The 17,986-nt window shown below is 44.3% G+C and overlaps 2 protein-coding genes across 8 annotated transcripts in view; one reads left to right on the top strand and one right to left on the bottom strand.

Annotated features, from left to right (window-relative positions):
- Positions 1–11,797, bottom strand: part of LOC106605097 (tetratricopeptide repeat protein 7A) — a 39,663-nt gene extending 27,866 nt beyond the window's left edge. For 2 of the 3 annotated variants that reach the window (XM_014200414.2, XM_045719839.1), the window contains exons 1-10: positions 11,659–11,797; positions 9,888–10,086; positions 8,370–8,533; positions 7,916–8,084; positions 3,576–3,706; positions 3,312–3,436; positions 2,379–2,457; positions 2,087–2,256; positions 1,034–1,097; positions 342–479 (exon numbers count right to left, since the gene is read on the bottom strand). In XM_014200414.2, the coding sequence (XP_014055889.1) occupies positions 342–479; positions 1,034–1,097; positions 2,087–2,256; positions 2,379–2,457; positions 3,312–3,436; positions 3,576–3,706; positions 7,916–8,084; positions 8,370–8,533; positions 9,888–10,086; positions 11,659–11,715 (1,296 nt within the window). In that variant the 5' untranslated portion in view covers positions 11,716–11,797. Of the gene's footprint in view, positions 1–341; positions 480–1,033; positions 1,098–2,086; positions 2,257–2,378; positions 2,458–3,311; positions 3,437–3,575; positions 3,707–7,915; positions 8,085–8,369; positions 8,534–9,887; positions 10,087–11,465 lie in introns of all 3 variants that reach the window. The other variant, XM_045719843.1, reaches the window with a different exon arrangement.
- Positions 11,798–11,885: 88 nt separating this feature from the next.
- On the top strand, positions 11,886–17,569 carry LOC106605118 (multiple coagulation factor deficiency protein 2 homolog). Of its 5 annotated transcripts, none has more exons than XM_014200477.2 (4): positions 11,886–11,974; positions 12,473–12,546; positions 16,561–16,720; positions 16,862–17,566. In XM_014200477.2, exons 2-4 carry the CDS (start codon positions 12,512–12,514, stop codon positions 16,991–16,993), a joined length of 327 nt encoding a protein of 108 aa, XP_014055952.1. In that variant the 5' UTR covers positions 11,886–11,974; positions 12,473–12,511; the 3' UTR covers positions 16,994–17,566. The 5 variants fall into 5 exon arrangements, with proteins under 5 accessions (XP_014055952.1, XP_014055935.1, XP_014055959.1 ...); XM_014200460.2 differs by having other exon boundaries at positions 11,889–11,974; positions 12,338–12,546; positions 16,862–17,567; XM_014200451.2 differs by having other exon boundaries at positions 11,902–11,974; positions 12,311–12,546; positions 16,862–17,567.
- The last annotated feature ends 417 nt before the right edge of the window (positions 17,570–17,986 follow it).

Genomic DNA, 17,986 nt, shown 5'->3' with positions numbered 1-17,986 from the left:
GGCCCCAACACGTGAGAGGGTTCACCTGTCTGGCCTAGTGAGGCAGTGCTCACTCTCATTCAACTGGAGAAAAAAAACGCTGCCAATCTGAACGTAAAGAGAGAGAAGCCTGGGTAAGCTAGAGAGAGAGAGAGAGAGAGAGAGAATAAGGAGAGGAATAGAGAAAGAGGGTGAGAGAGATAGAGATTCTCTTAGAGAAAGAGCAAGAGAGTCCCTAACCCTGCTCGAAAGTATACGACGCAACAAGGGCATGAAACAGTTGTCAGAGGCAAAGTTTTCCCTTCACACTGTGTAGCTAGTTTTAGTAATTTGGCCTCCAGTGTTTTTCGAGGCAGGTTTACCTCAGACACCATGGCATACTGCCCCCTCCTGGCCATGCCAATGCTCAGCAGGTCGTAGACAGAGGTGGCGTCCTGCAGACTGGTCTCCCGCTCCTCCTTATGGTCGGGGGCTCGGCTGATGACTGCGTCTCCGCTGGCCTATGGGGTGGGAATCACATAGCTGTCTACGATCCGATTCATACCAAGGCTGTTGCGGTAGAAGGCCTATGAAGTGGCTTAATCTGCTGGTGTCCTTTCCTTCACCTGTACAGACAGGACTAGCGAAAGCCAGCCTAACTCCTGTCAATACATTTTGAGATCAACGTAGACTCTACGTACTGCACATTGTAGATGAAGGGGAGGGCACAAGAATATCCACAGGAATGTCCAATCAACACATGTCAAAGTAAACATAGCAATTTCAGTAATAGATATAGACTCAGGGGGGAAAGAGAAAGGGAGAGAGAGGGAGAGAGACTGTACTTCAAAGTGATGGGTGGGAGGAATGGGAAAAGTGCCAGAGAAAAAGGAGAGGGACAAAGGAAGGTGGCTCTCTCAGGTATCTCTCACGTGCAGGCACATACACATGTACCAAACGTGTACGTACGTGCGCGCACACATTTGTGACAGACAGACAGACAGACAGACAGACAGACAGACAGACAGACAGACAGACAGACAGACAGACAGAGAGGGAGGGAGGGCTGTCTCACCGTAGACTCTGTGATGAGCAGCAGGAGCACGGCCTCCTCAACCACGTCCTGGGGACAGAAGACGCTGCGGGGAAACACAGGAAACGGAAGTGACGCGTCACGCTAGATCGCCGGGAGCGTCCTGTTTCTACTTCACCTGCTCTGGTGGTATCACACAACCCTCCGACCAGCCCGACAGTATCACAGTACGCCACTCTCTCAGGTGTCTCTCACGCGCACGTGCACGCGTATAGTACACGCGTACACGTTTGTGCATGTGCTCGTCTTAACTGCCCTCTGGCTGAGCCCATGATGTACCAACTAAAGATACAATTGCAAGATACTATCAGGGCACTTCTAAACAAGTAACCCATGACAACGAATCTGCATTTGATTTCCCTGAGTGCATTCACACTCGTGCATGTTGTCTGGGGTGTAGGGTTTGATATCGTCTTGAGGATAGCGCAGACCCCTAAGATCCTATCGTAGAGATGGCGGAACGGCCAAAGGTAAGTCCCTGACAAAGCCTTTGAAGTTCGACAATTTGCATGGGAGATGTAGCCGAATAGAAATGGTCTCAGTGCGACATCTTGGAGCCTTGGGGGGGGGCAATGGAAGTGTGAACGCAACGTGTGCTTCTATAGGAGAGGTGGCTGAAGTATACCATTGATCGCCGAGCCCTATAGTAGCATGTATAAATTCCTTGGCCGCAGAGCTCCTAGCCAATACCAGGTCAGAAAGTGGCGAGAACAAGTTCTGTTCCATGTGTGGGTTTTGTATGACTGGAACAGTGGACGCCTGGGCCTATAGGGAGGCCTGTCTTAGACCTTATTGATGCTCTGGGGCTATTTAAGCTCAACGGTTCAGTAGGAGTACACACAACCCCACTGTAGGGGAATGTGAGCTAATCTCTCAAGCCAGTGCTAATGTTGAATGGGGATTGAGTAATACCAGTGGATTAATGGGACTACACATGAATAGAAAAGAAAGAGAGGGGAGAGAAAGGGAGGGAGGGAGAGAGAGAGAGAGAGAGGGGGGACGGAAGGAAGGAAGGAAAGAGGTAGAGGTACCGACCTGTCAGTACTGTAGCGTTGGGGTGGTTTGGGAGAGGGGTACATGGCATCCTTTGGGCCGGCGTTCCCTTCTCTCTGCAGCCAGGCGGAGGGTGGGAGAGACATGGGCGCCCAGTAGCTGTCCTCACTCACCGAGCTCAGCAACACCTCAGCCAGCTTCCGCGCTGCAGCCTACGAGACACGATTAACGTACCGTAACGCCAAAGAACGCGACTAGGATTTAACTAGAGCCAGGACCGTTTTCCTGACTTAGTCAAGTCGCGTCGTCGTAAACATAAAATACATATCCTCACCTTCCTGAAGCTCTGGGAGCCCCGAGACTCCACCACCCTGAGGACCCTGCGCAGCTGGTGGGCTCCCTGGGCCAGGTGCCTGACAAACAGAGAGACGGACAGATGGACAGACAGATGGACAGACATGCGGACAGACATGCGGACAGACAGACAGACAAAAACACAGACAGGCAGATAGACAGACACACACACACACACACAGACGGACAGACAGGCAGACAGCCACGTCAATGAAACAAGTCAAACAGCTGAGCTGACAGCGACAAAGGCCTCGCAAAGTGAGAATGATGTCGAACGGGGTTTGAGACACGTCAGCGGATTGACGCCCTTTTCTTCTCTCTGAAGAAAATGTCGGCGACAGCTAGGGTAGCCGTGCTCCTAGCTCCTAGGCAACTTTGCAGTATGCTAACAGAATATGTAGACGATTAGGACAACACAGATAACATAACATGGAAAGAAACAGGTGAGTATGACACAGTCCCAAAAGACACACCAGTGAGCGAGGTGAGAGTGATGGACTAAACACGTGGGTATTATATGGGTGAGGATGAGAGGAGAGTGAGATGTCATATGGGTAGATCTAAGACAGCATCAGTCCCATTCTGTTCCTACATTGTTAATGATCCTACATCCCTTCAAATCTGTATGATAGGGATAAATAGTGTTTTTGCACACATGTCCACCTGTTCTCAAACCTGGGTGGGGGGGTTATTCAGTGCCAGCAGAACAGCATGCTGTTCCATCTAAGTATAAATGAGTGGAGCTCAATCGTGCCACTTCAAGCAATAACTCTGTCCTATCTGAGGTGCAATACTGACACCTACTGGTCAAAAACAAAAGTGCCACTCGCTGTTGCTGAAATCCCAATGCACTGTTCCAGAGCCTTTGACTGCTCTACTGGGCTCTACTGGGCCCAGTGGGCCATTGACTCACCCCCTATGCAGCAGGCACAGGTACGCACTCTGCAGAGCCGCCTGCTGGAAGAAGCCCAGGTCAATGTCCAGTGGTGGAGGGGCCAAACTGGTCTTAGCTGCTTTAGAACTAAGGGTGACCACCATCTGCTAACACAACAGTAAAAACTTCAGTTGGTAAACACATACACCAAGTACTTTTGTGCTGCTTTTCACCATGAAATAACATGCACTATCTGCAATGGGGGTAGAAATACCCAACAAAAACACACACAGACACACACACCTTATCGAGTTCTTGCAGGTAAACGAGAGAGGTGTCACAGGCCCTCAGGTAGCAGGAAAGACATTCCTCCTCTCTCTCAGACAGACGGACACGGGAGGCAGCTGACACTGCCTGGTGGTCCAGGGACAGACCTGAGAGATAGGGAGAGAGGGAGAGATAGAACGAAAGAGAGTCAGACAGAAAGAGAGAGACAGCGAGAGAGATAGAGAGAGAGCGAAAGAGAGTCAGACAGAGAGAGCGAGAGAGAGAGCAAGACAGACAGACAGACAGACAGACAGACAGACAGACAGACAGACAGACAGACAGACAGACAGAGAAAAAGAAAGAAAGTTTTTTTCTGTAGTTAGGTGATGCTTTTGACACTGAAAACAAATAATACTGTTGCTGGTAGGAAGACGCCAGTTTGTTTAGTATGGGTAATGTGACATTTCGAGACCGTCAGTAGACGGCTGGACGGGGAATACGGCTATTGGCATAAATAAATAGAGTGAGAGGAGACCTCCAGGACTGCAGGGCGGTAGGGAGGACAAGACCAGACGCCAGCCTTAATCAAATAAGGAGCAGCTGCCAATAGACAATATCTCATCTAACAAATATTCCTATCGCATAACATTCCCTAAACAAAATCATGGAAACTTTGTAAAGATGCTGAGAAACTATGCAATGTCAAACCCTTTACATAGTTGAGTGATTCCCATCAGGTCTTCTCTCTCTTAAGCGCTCTCTACTTTGAACATATTGGCTTGACTCTAGTATTGTTGTACTAACATTACTTATAGTTCATTATGGTTTATTAAATGATAGACCTCAACAAGGCTACTTCATGAATTCTTCCCTTCAATTTAAGCAGCAGACACTGTGATGACGTCAATGTGTCAATGGCCAGGAAGCAATGACTCCTTGAATGTAATGAATCTCATGATGATGAGTGATGCTTATCAAACACAATTACCCAGACATGGACCAGCAGTGTGCTGTGACAATGGATAATGCCCTCTGCATGTGGAAACCATCCTCACCACAAATTCTGATGACAGACACTCGCTACCCTAGGAACACAATCTGATTAGTTCTAGTCCAACTATGTTATAAGGTTTCCCTAGAGCAGTGTTTCCCAACTCCGGTCCTCAAGTACCCCCAACCATACACATTTTTGTTGTATACCCGGACAAACACACCTCATTCAACTCATCTTACAGTATTTCGCAAATTCGGTCCTCAGGACCCCAAGGGGTCCAAGTTTTAATTATTTCCCTAACTAACACTGCACAGCTGATTCTACTAATTCAAGATTAACGATTACTTGATTATTTGAATCAGCTGTGTAGTGCTAGGGCAAAAAACAAAAGTTCACCCCTTGGGGTCGCGAAGCCGAGTTGGGGAAACACTGCCAAGGGCTTGATGATTAGTTGACAAGTTAAATCCGGTGTGCTTGTCTGGGGCTACAAAAAAAAAATATGTATACTGTTGGGGGTACCCGAGGACTGGAGATGGTAAACACTGCCCTAGAGACAGCTTTATTGAATTACTTAGACTAAATTCTGAATAGGCTCCCATTATATTTGTAACCACTGCTGAAACCAGGAACTGATTTGGGTTGTGGAACAAACAGACACAAAGACACACACATAACATTATTTATCCTGTTGCCTAGTCACTTTACCCCTAACTATATGTATTGTAAATATTTACCTAAATTTTCTCGTATACCTCCACATCGACTCGGTACTGGTACCCCATGTATATAGCCAAGTTATTGTTACTCATTATGTTATATTCCAAGGCAGTTAACCCACTGTTCCCCGAGCGCCGAAGACATGGATGTCGATTAATGCAGCCCCCCGCACCTCTCTGATTCAGAGGGGTTGGGTTAAATGCGGAAGACACATTTCAGTTGAAGGCATTCAGTTGTACAACTGACTAGGTATCCCCCTTTCCCTTTCATTCACAGCCTAAAGGAGAAATCTCACCAGACGGATTGTCGGTCTGTACAGTAGGGGGCTGTTCGTTTGCCGACGGTGTGGTATGTTATAGGGACCACCGCTGTTGGGCGACTGATGGCCATCATTTTCATCGATTCGGTTCGCAAATTAAGGCCGGCACTCTGCTCAGAGGTGCTAAGTTTCTCTCGGCAGGCAGACACTCGACAATCCTACCGGTCTGTTCGTGCCTTTAGAGTAAAGACTGATCTGATCTACATTCATATAAACATACCTGGGGTATGGAGACACTGATCTATATTCATATAAACATACCTGGGGTCTGGAGATACTGATCTATATTCATATAAACATACCTGGGGTATGGAGACACTGATCTATATTCATATAAACATACCTGGGGTATGGAGATACTGATCTACAGTCATATAAACATACCTGGGGTATGGAGACACTGATCTATATTCATATAAACATACCTGGGGTATGGAGATACTGATCTACAGTCATATAAACATACCTGGGGTATGGAAACACTGATACATAGTCATATAAACATACCTGGGGTATGGAGACACTGATCTATATTCATATAAACATACCTGGGGTATGGAGACACTGATCTATATTCATATAAACATACCTGGGGTATGGAGATACTGATCTACAGTCATATAAACATACCTGGGGTATGGAGACACTGATCTATATTCATATAAACATACCTGGGGTCTGGAGATACTGATCTATATTCATATAAACATACCTGGGGTATGGAAACACTGATCTATATTCATATAAACATACCTGGGGTATGGAGATACTGATCTATATTCATATAAACATACCTGGGGTATGGAGATACTGATCTACAGTCATATAAACATACCTGGGGTATGGAAACACTGATACATAGTCATATAAACATACCTGGGGTATGGAGACACTGATCTATATTCATATAAACATACCTGGGGTATGGAAACACTGATCTATAAACATACCTGGGGTATGGAGACACTGATCTATATTCATATAAACATACCTGGGGTATGGAAACACTGATCTATATTCATATAAACATACCTGGGGTATGGAGATACTGATCTATATTCATATAAACATACCTGGGGTATGGAGACACTGATCTATATTCATATAAACATACCTGGGGTATGGAGATACTGATCTATATTCATATAAACATACCTGGGGTATGGAAACACTGATCTATATTCATATAAACATACCTGGGGTATGGAGATACTGATCTATATTCATATAAACATACCTGGGGTATGGAAACACTGATCTATATTCATATAAACATACCTGGGGTATGGAGATACTGATCTATATTCATATAAACATACCTGGGGTATGGAAACACTGATCTATATTCATATAAACATACCTGGGGTATGGAGATACTGATCTATATTCATATAAACATACCTGGGGTATGGAGACACTGATCTATAGTCATATAAACATACCTGGGGTATGGAAACACTGATCTATATTCATATAAACATACCTGGGGTATGGAGACACTGATCTATATTCATATAAACATACCTGGGGTATGGAGATACTGATCTATATTCATATAAACATACCTGGGGTATGGAGACACTGATCTATAGTCATATAAACATACCTGGGGTATGGAGACACTGATCTATATTCATATAAACATACCTGGGGTATGGAGACACTGATCTATATTCATATAAACATACCTGGGGTAAGGAAACACTGATCTCTCCAATCAAGCAGACGTTTCCCAGTCGCATTTCATTCTAATGATTGTATTCATACAGCCTAGAACGGGCCATTTCTAAACCCATACAAGGTTATAGTCATCACAGGCCTATAATAACTCCTGCCATGGGAGATTAGGAACTAGATCATTAGGTACATTTATGCACAGTGCTGTTCAACTTGAGTGTTTTTCAGGGAAACGTGCCAGTCTACAGGCTTTGGCTGTGTCTTTGTCTAGTTCATCGGAGAGGGAGTAATGCCAGTATGCAAATCATATCTGAGCTCTATGTAATCATAACACTGTACAGATGGAGACTAAAACCAGAGGATACCTGATAGAAATCATCATTTGTAGCTCTGGGCTCGTATTCAAATAGCGTCTCAGAGTAGGAGTGTTGATCTAGGATCAGTTTCGATGTTTGGATTATAATGAATAGATGCTTGATGAAAACGGGCCCTGGTCATGTGTTTACTTTGTGCATTGAATGTCCATTTAGCATAGGTCGTAATCAAGTAAAAAATCTCAGGTCACACAGAATGTTTAGTCTGTCTACTAAACAAATACCAGACAGGTCAAACATCACGTGTTTTCCATATTCCATATCACCCAGTATCTGCTTATGAAAGGATTGGTACCTTTGATGACAAAGGCCTCTGCGAGCAGACGCAGGTGGTAGAGGGGCTGCTCATCCCCCGTCAGCTCGTCTATACCAACCCTTGCACACATGCCCTGGGCGTCATGGTAACAGCCCTGGACATAGTGTATTTTGGCCATCAGGAGAAGAGCCTCGTTCAGGTGCCTGGGCTGTGTGGGGACAGACAGACAGAGAGACACGACACAAGGGCTGTGAGTTTTTGACATAACAATGACAAACAGGTAAGTAAACCAAGGGAAGGCAGCAAGAACCCTCATTTTATTGTTAAGACTGTTTCAAGAGACTAAGTGAAGAGTGACAGAGATAACAGGTAAATGTGAAAATAGACTAATTGGAAACTTGGTGAGATAAATTAACGAGATAGAAAGCTGAGTACAATCGGAGGAAGTGAGGTGTAGAAGGAGGTGACACAGAAGGGAGATGCTCAGACTGACCACCAGCCGTCCCCTGCTCAGGATGGAGTTGAGGTAGCCCTTGGACCGGGACAGTTTGGGCTGGTTGATGTCCGTCAAAGGAGTAGCGTTGCGTAAAAGACTCAGGTTGTCCTGTAGACACTCCTCCAGAAGGGCCTCGGCCAATAGCAGCGTGCCGTAGTCATCTGGAGAAGGGCAGAGGGAATTGGGACAGAATTCAGAGTAGTGGAAGGTTAAGTGGACTGAGTGCAGAGTGGAAGTTCAAGGTCAGGGGTCAGCAACTTTGGAAGCCACAAATAAACCCAGCCCAGTCCATCATAGCATAATTTCCCACAAGCCCCAGAAAGAAGGGAGAAAAAACACCAGTGGTGTCTAAAACTATAGTCACTGGATGGCAATAAAAGTCACTTGTATACACATTCTGGATTAGGGCTTCCTGTTTGGTCCAGCTCTCACTTCTCTCACTCCTCTCCCGTCTCTGGTGGTGTGTTCTGACGCCAAGTCTGTGACTGGTGTTTATGTTCTGGCATCTCTGACATACTGTAGCCCATCATGTTTATGAGACTGTCCCAGTCAAGGTTAATCACTGAAAGGGAGGATCGGGGCTGCAGAATGTATAATGTGACATACAGTATGGTGTCTAAACACATAAAACAAATCATTCTGCTCTATAAAACATTAACTACAGTATAACAGCAATGTGTTACAAATCATTTTCACGGGGTGTGTTAATGTGGTGCATAACTTCTATGAATTATTCAGGAGAGGAACAAATCCTCTACATAGCATTTGGATAAAGTGACATTATTTTCAACACATTGTTGTAATCTCAAACTTCCTGGTCAGAGACTGATTGTGATTTCACCATTGTCTTGAATTGCAACAACTAGGGACAGTGTCAAGACAGTGGGCAAACTGTCACTGTCAAGCCATACTTTAACAGCAGACCAGCTTGGGATGACTTGAATTCTACACACTTTAGTCTAGAATAACACAATAAGTGTTCTGTACACTTGCAAGCATGTTGAAAACAGTTTCAGGTGGGCAGTGGGCACTCCATCCAGCCAATAATATATTTGATTATTGACACAATAACAGTGGTACGCAGCAAGGTCATGAGCCATGTCACCTTACCCCATGTTTACTTTAGCCAGGTGAGGTAAGTAGCTACATTAGCCTACCTACTGAGTGTTTGAGTGGTGTGTTTGAATATATAGGCTTACATACATTGAAAATAATAAAAAGGACAAAGAATTACAGTGATAGTGACAATCAGTTAATACATGTTCATTACAATATGTTCTGTGTTCTGAACATTGTCCATTGAGAAGTGTATGGTATTGATGTAGACAACGAACAGCTTTAGATATGCCCAAACTGCAGTAAAGTTGTACATTGTTTGCAGAGTAGGGGAATGACATTGAGCTTACTCCAACACATGCGGAACTATTGCCATCCCTGCCCGGACATGTGACAAAAACTTACTGAGAAAAAAAGCAAACCTATACAAAAATCCAACAGGTAGTCACCAGCACTCACCGTCTTCGTGAAATCGTGCGGCCACGAGTTGCTCTACGATAGGGGGTATCTTGTCCCACTGGCACTCTGCTCTGTAGCGGTCGATCTCCGCTTCCAGACGGTATTGCGAGAAGGAGACCCTGCTGGTTGCCATGCCCGCTCTAGATCCCGATCTGTCTCGGTGACCGTACTCCCCTGATACCCGGGGAGTAACTGCGGACTGATAAACAGAACATGAAAAAAGTGTAACGTAATCTATGAGCATGTGCTGCTGCCCTACCTTCCCTTATACACATTATTGGTGGACATGTCAAAATAATATTTAACCACAATGTATTCATAAATAGCACACACAAAGAAAATGAGTTTTAAACAAACTCAAGATACATATTGTACAGGTGCTTCAGTTTGAGGATGAGATAGGAAGATGTGTGTATACCCATTGTGTGATTTTTTACAAAACTTTCGTAGACTCTTTGTTTATATTTCATAATACCTATCATAATACCTATCTATTCAATGAATTAGCTTATTATATAGCCAGTCGATATATTATAAATCCTTGTAGTCGACTCTACCCTATTATGCTTGTATTTATTTTGCATACAATAGGCCAACACAGCGCAAAGATTTTAGGAAACAATAATGCTTGTCGAAGTATTCTGGGTTTTTTTCTTATTATTTTCTTTAGCCTATTTACGCTACAAACCAATACAAATTGTAAGGCGTTTGTATTGAAGTGCATTTTGTCCTAGATAACCCGTCCTAGATTTTCCTTCAAAAGCTTTCCCTAACTAGATCAATTAGCCTACTGGGATTAACGCTAATAGCCTACAAGAGTTCAGAGTGTATAGATAAAACAGTAACATTCAAATTGTGGATCTGAGACACACAGGTGGCAAATTATTATTCATGATTTCACCGCAGTGTATGTCCAATCCCTCAATAAATCCCAAGTAGGCTACTGTATTTAAAATGTCAGTTATCAACTATTTTCATTGACCGACTTCAATATTTGGGACTATAGGTAAATGTACATCTGCCATATGGTCTGCTCAGACACATTCAGCACTGCACGGTAAAGCGTGGCTCATTTCCAGTGGAACGCTGCGTTTGCTTTGAAGCATTGCGTTGCAGAGCCAGTTGCAGTGCGTTCTGAGTGGTACATACATTGGATTTATCGAATATATGCATCAAATTGTATCCGTAGACGGCTTGACAGAAATTATAGCAGAAGGTGAACCTTTGTTGCACACATATCCAGATGATGCTGCGTGTCATTTTGCCCAATGACACTGTAGGTGTGATCAAGGCGTACACCTGTTGCAAATCCATCGGCAAGAATGTAACACTTTACACTTTACAAAGTGGATCCAACAAAATGTATACATTTAATTGGCGCATGCCTTATTTGTGAGTACGGGGGACGAACACATGAAGCATTCCAATGGTGGTCGTACAGTAAAGTTCATTGAATGTTACAACATACACTATTTGTGAATAAAAATACAAAATATTACAAATATATATGTATACACTATATGGGAATGATTATCTTATCGACCATTTGTCAAGAATAGAATACATAAATTCATATACCTTGACATGGTGGCAGAACACATTTTAGCAACCATAGTTTCACAGGACGGCTGCTAAATAGTCTTTCACAAAAACATTACAAAACGACAGCTCGAAGCACTTGACTAGCTAACACAGCAAACTAATGTTTAGGTCAAGTGCATTACCTACGACTACAAGCTATCACAGGACAGTTTTCTAGATCTAATCCAACCTCAAATCTTCGGAAAATAAATTTGGCGGCTTCATTTTCCCTATGAAAGGTTGACATTTGCTTGTCAGACGTGTTTATTTCTCAAATTCAACGAAACAACTACATTCGGGTTCGTGTTTTGGACACTGACAGGTGTCTGGTTAGACTATTGCACGCCTTCAAATCTCTGACGCAAAATGCCGACATCCAATCAGAATTTAGCTGTCGTGTCCATGGGTTGAAAGGTGACTACGGCTCACAGCAATGCCCAAAAAGGGTGAAGAGAGTTCAAATACAAATAGCTAAAGCAAACGGTTCCAAGTCTGTTTTTCAGCTCGTGAGTATGCATTTTGATAATCAATATCGCTGAAGATCCAGTTCATTATGGTGGGCTTGTTATCGCCGTATTGATTATCTTGCTAAACTAACGGATGGTCTTGAAAACCTAATAGATTTGTCTAAAGGTGCACTCTGCTAGTATAATTAACGGTAGCCAGCAATGTGTCTGTGTCTACAACATCACTAGTTAGTTTGCATCCCGAACTGTACATATAATAACACATCACTGAAAACAATTAGGCCTATTGCCTGCAAATAATGCAATTCCATTTGATTAATCTTCTCATTCTTCTGCTATCTATGTGTTTCCAAAAATGTACATATGGGTTCATAGATGGAGCTCTCTTTCTCTCTCAGCTAGCTGCTCTTTCTGGCTGTCTGTGTAGTTACTGTACAGCCCAGAATGGTGTTAAGAGTAAGTGTCAGGAGGAGCGTTGTGTGGGGCTGGCTACTCCTGGTCTCCTGCTTTCTGCTGTCTGTCTGTTCACATGAGCAGGCAGCCCAAGAACACCCACCGGAGATTCACCATCCAAACATGCACCTGGACAAGAACATGGTCCATGACAGAGAGTGAGTACTGGGTCGTGTTCATTAGGGTACACCGATCCAAAGTGCTTTGCAACAGAACAAAAGCAAACATTTCTTATTGGACAGATAGTACCTTCCTTTTTCTCTCTGTTTCTGAGCATTTTCTTCCATTCTGTGTCTAAAGAACAGGCCACATAATTGTGAATGGGTAGAAAAATGTGCAATACTATTGCCTGCCAAAAGAACGTTAGGAACCAAATTCTGTTAACAAAACAGTATGATCACCTGCTCTTTCCATGACATAGCTTTCACCTGGTCAGTCTATGATTGCTCACATATCGATGTCACTTGTTAAATCCACTTCAATCAGTGTAGATGAAGGGGAGGAGACAGGTTAACACTCAACAGTTTACCGTGTGTGTTAAGAATGGTCCACCACCCAAAGGACATCCAGCGGCAGGTAGCCTGGTGGGTAGGAGCGTTGGGCCAGTAACCGAAAGGTTGCTGGATTGAATCCCCGAGCTGACGAGGTAAAAACTGTCGATCTGCCCTTGAGCAAGGCAGTTAACCGGGCACAGACGATGTCGAATAAGGCAGCCCCTGCACCTCTTTGATTCAGAGGGGTTGGGTTAAATGTGGAAGACACATTTCAGTTGAATGCATTCAGTTGTACAACTGACTATGTATCCCCTTTCCAAACTTGACACAACTAAGCATCCAGTGTCCCTGTGGAACACTTTCAACACTTTGTACTCCATGCCCTGACGAATTGAGGCTATTCTGAGAGCAAAAGGGTGTGCAACTCTATATTAGGAAGGTGTTCCTAATGTTTTGTTCACTCTGCTTGCTGTATATATATATATATATATTGCTCAAAAAAATAAAGGGAACACTTAAACAACACAATGTAACTCCAAGTCAGTCACACTTCTGTGAAATCAAACTGTCCACTTAGGAAGCAACACTGATTGACAATACATTTCACATGCTGTTGTGCAAATGGAATAGACAACAGGTGGAAATTATAGGCAATTAGTAAGACACCCCCAATAAAGGAGTGGTTCTGCAGGTGGTGACCACAGACCACTTCTCAGTTCCTATGCTTCCTGGCTGATGTTTTGGTCACTTTTGAATGCTGGCGGTGCTTTCACTCTAGTGGTAGCATGAGACAGAGTCTACAACCCACACAAGTGGCTCAGGTAGTGCGAGCTGTGGCAAGAAGGTTTGCTGTGTCTGTCAGCGTAGTGTCCAGAGCATGGAGGCGCTACCAGAAGACAGGCCAGTACATCAGGAGACGTGGAGGAGGCCGTAGGAGGGCAACAACCCAGCAGCAGGCCCGCTACCTCCGCCTTTGTGCAAGGAGGAGCAGGAGGAGCACTGCCAGAGCCCTGCAAAATGACCTCCAGCAGGCCACAAATGTGCATGTGTCTGCTCAAACGGTCAGAAACAGACTCCATGAGGGCCCGACGTCCAAAGGTGGGGGTTGTGCTTACAGCCCAACACCGTGCAGGACGCTTGGCATTTGCCAGAGAACACCAAGATTGGCAAATTCGCCACTGGCGCCCTGTGCTCTTCACAGATGAAAGCAGGTTCACACTGAGCACGTGACAGACGTGACAGAGTCTGGAGACGCCGTGGAGAACGTTCTGCTGCCTGCAACATCCTCCAGCATGACCGGTTTGGCGGTGGGTCAGTCATGGTGTGGGGTGGCATTTCTTTGGGGGGCCGCACAGCCCTCCATGTGCTCGCCAGAGGTAGCCTGACTGCCATTAGGTACCGAGATGAGATCCTCAGACCCCTTGTGAGACCATATGCTGGTGCGGTTGGCCCTGGGTTCCTCCTAATGCAAGAGAATGCTAGACCTCATGTGGCTGGAGTGTGTCAGCAGTTCCTGCAAGAGGAAGGCATTGATGCTATGGACTGGCCCGCCCGTTCCCCAGACCTGAATCCAATTGAGCACATCTGGGACATCATGTCTCGCTCCATCCACCAACGCCACGTTGCACCACAGACTGTCCAGGAGTTGGCGGATGCTTTAGTCCAGGTCTGGGAGGAGATCCCTCAGGAGACCATCTGCCACCTCATCAGGAGCATGCCTAGGCATTGTAGGGAGGTCATACAGGCACGTGGAGGCCACACACACTACCGAGCCTCATTTTGACTTGTTTTAAGCACATTACATCAAAGTTGGATCAGCCTGTAGTGTGGTTTTCCACTTTAATTTTGAGTGTGACTCCAAATCCAGACCTCCATGGGTTGATAAATTGGATTTCCATTGATTATTTTTGTGTGATTTTGTTGTCAGCACATTCAACTATGTAAAGAAAAAAGTATTTAATAAGATTATTTCTTTCATTCAGATCTAGGATGTGTTGTTTAAGTGTTCCCTTTATTTTTTTGAGCTATATATATATATATATATAAAAATAAAACCCCACCGCCACAATGGTGCACTCTGTTCACAATGTTGACATCATCAAACCGTTCGCCCACACGAAGCCATACACGTGGTCTGCGGTCGTGAGGCCGGTTGGAGTTACTGCCAAAATCTCTAAAACAACTTTGGAGGCGGCTTATGCTAGAGAAATTAACATTCAATTATCTGGCAAACTCTCTAGTGGACATTCCTGCAGTCACAAAGCCAATTACATGCTCCCTCAAAACATGAGACATCTGTGCATTGTGTTGTGTGACAAAACTGCACATTTTTAGAGTGGCTTTTTATTGTTGCATCTGTGTAATGATCATGCTGTTTAATCAGCTTCCACTGGTCAGGTGGATGGATTATCTTGGCAAAGGAGAAATACTCACTAACAGGGATGTAAACAAATTTGTGCCCAACATTTTTGAGAAATGTTTTTTTGTGTGCGTATGGAACATTTCTGGGATCTTTTATTTCAGCTCATGAAACATGGGACCAACACTTTACAAGTTGCGTTTATTATATATGTATATATATATATCCATATATATATGGACACCCCTTCAAATTAGTGGATTCGGCTTTTTCAGTCACACCCGTACCTGACAGGCGTATAAAATCGAGCACACAGCCATGAAATCTCCATTGACAAACATTGACAGTAGAATGGCCCGTACTGAAGAGCTCAGTGACTTTCAACATGGCACCGTCATAGAATGCCACCTTTCCAACAAGTCAGTTCGTCAAATTTCTGCCCTGCTAGAGCTGCCCCGGTCAACTGTAAGTGCTGTTATTCTGAAGTAGAAACGTCTAGGAGCAACAACAGCTCAGTGGCGAAGTGGTAGGCCACACAAGCTCACAGAACGGGATCACCGAGTGCTGAAGCGCATAGCATGTAAAAATCATCTGTCCTCTGTTGCAAAACTCTACCGAGTTCCAAACTGCCTCTGGAAGCAACGTCCGCACAATCATTGGGAGCTTCATGAAATGGGTTTCCATGGCCAAGCAGCTGCACAGAAGCCCAAGATCACAATGCCAAGTATACAATGACATTCTACATGATTCTGTGCTTCCAACTTTGTGGCAACAGTTTGGTGTTTCCTGTTTCAGCATGACAATGCCCCTGTGCACAAAGCAAGGTCCATACAGAAACGGTTTGTCGAGATCAGTGTGAAGAACTTGACTGGCCCCCACAGAGCCCTGACCTCAACCCCATCGAACACCTTTGGGATGAATTGGAACGCCAACTGTGAGCCAGGTCTAATCGCCCAACATCCAGTGCACGACTTCACTAATGCTCTTGTGGCTGAATAGAAGCAAATCACCGCAGTAAGGTTCCAATATCTAGTGGAAAGCCTTTCTAGAAAAGTGGAGGCTGTTGCAGCAGCAAAGGGTGGACCAACTTCATATTAATGCCCATGATTTTGAAATGCGATGTTTGACGAACAGGTGTCCACATAATTGGTGTATATTGTCCAAACATCTCACTACGGCACCGAACCCCTGAGCTCAAACAGTCTCTCAGCCTAAGTCTCCCAGACGCTTGAATTAAAGCTTTACCTACCATTTGGCTGACAGTATATGCTTGGTTAATGCACTGACCAGTGTCTCTTCTATGTCCTGTCTGTGAACAGACACATCATGGAGCATCTGGAAGGTGTGATTGACAAGCCTGAGTCGGATATGTTGCCGCAGGAGCTGCAGTTGCACTACTTTAAGATGCATGACTATGATGGCAACAACTTACTGGATGGGCTGGAGTTAGCCACAGCCATCAGTCATGTACACAAAGAGGTATGTGTAATTACAAATGATATCAACAGCCAATGATGCCACATACTGTAATGCATTTTATTCACCTATGTACGTACACACACACACACACACACACACACACACTCATGTACAGTATATGCGTTTTCCACCTTTCTGCAGGAAAGAGGAGAGGAAAGCCAGCCTATGAAAGAGGAAGACCTCATAAGCCTTATAGATGACGTTCTAAGGGACGATGACAAAAACAACGATGGGTACATAGACTACGCCGAGTTCGCCAAATCCCTGGAGTAGAGAGACGCTGCCTAACTGCTGAGATCTCTCTCAGTGCACTGCACATAACCACGCCACTTTCCATCTCAAAGCAACCTGTCTTGTTTAATTTACCTGAGCCAGTGTACATGTCTCACGCTCTCTGTGGTGCTATCACTATCCTTTATCCATCCAGACAGCATACCAGGGGTGGACAAAATTTTTGGCTCGAGGGCCATATCAGGAGTTTGAAATTTAACGGAGGGCTGCACAGATTATTTTTTTTTTTGACCGATTGGTTTGTCAAAGTCTATTTTCGGGCCAGCAAAAGGGCAGTAATTTGAAAATAAATAGGACCATTATTTCTAATTTTAACCCAAAATACCCCCCCTTGAGATCACCCCTGAGATAGATATAGTTGAAGTCGGAAGTTTACATACACCTTAGCCAAATACATTTAAACTCAGTTTTTCACAATTCCTGACATTTAATCCTAGTAGAAATTCTCTGTCTTATGTCAGTTATGATCACCACTTTATTTTAAGAATGTGAAATGTCAGAATAATAGTAGAGAGAATGATTTATTTCAGCTTTTATTTCTTTCATCACATTCCCAGTGGGTCAGAAGTTTACATACACTCAATTAGTATTTGGTAGCATTGCCTTTAAATTGTTTAACTTGCGTCAAACGTTTTGGGTAGCCTTCCACAAGCTTCCCACAATAAATTGGGTGAATTTTGACCCATTCCTCCTGACAGAGCTGGTGTAACTGAGTCAGGTTTGTAGGCCTCCTTGCTTGCACACGCTTTTTCAGTTCTGCCCACAAATTCTCTATAGGATTGAGGTCTGGACTTTGTGATGGCCACTCCAATACCTTGACTTTGTTGTCCTTAAGCCATTTCGCCACAACTTTGGAAGTATGCTTGGGGGTCAATGTCCATTTGGAAGACCCATTTGCGACCAAGCTGTAACTTTCTGACTGATGTCTTGAGATGTTGCTTCAGTATATCCACATAATTTTCCCTCCTCATGATG

The sequence above is a fragment of the Salmo salar genome, chromosome ssa01, assembly GCF_905237065.1.
Source record: "Salmo salar chromosome ssa01, Ssal_v3.1, whole genome shotgun sequence".
NCBI classification, from domain to species: Eukaryota; Metazoa; Chordata; class Actinopteri; order Salmoniformes; family Salmonidae; genus Salmo; species Salmo salar.
Note: the sequence above shows the minus strand (reverse complement) of the source record. Positions and strands in the feature narration are given on the sequence as shown.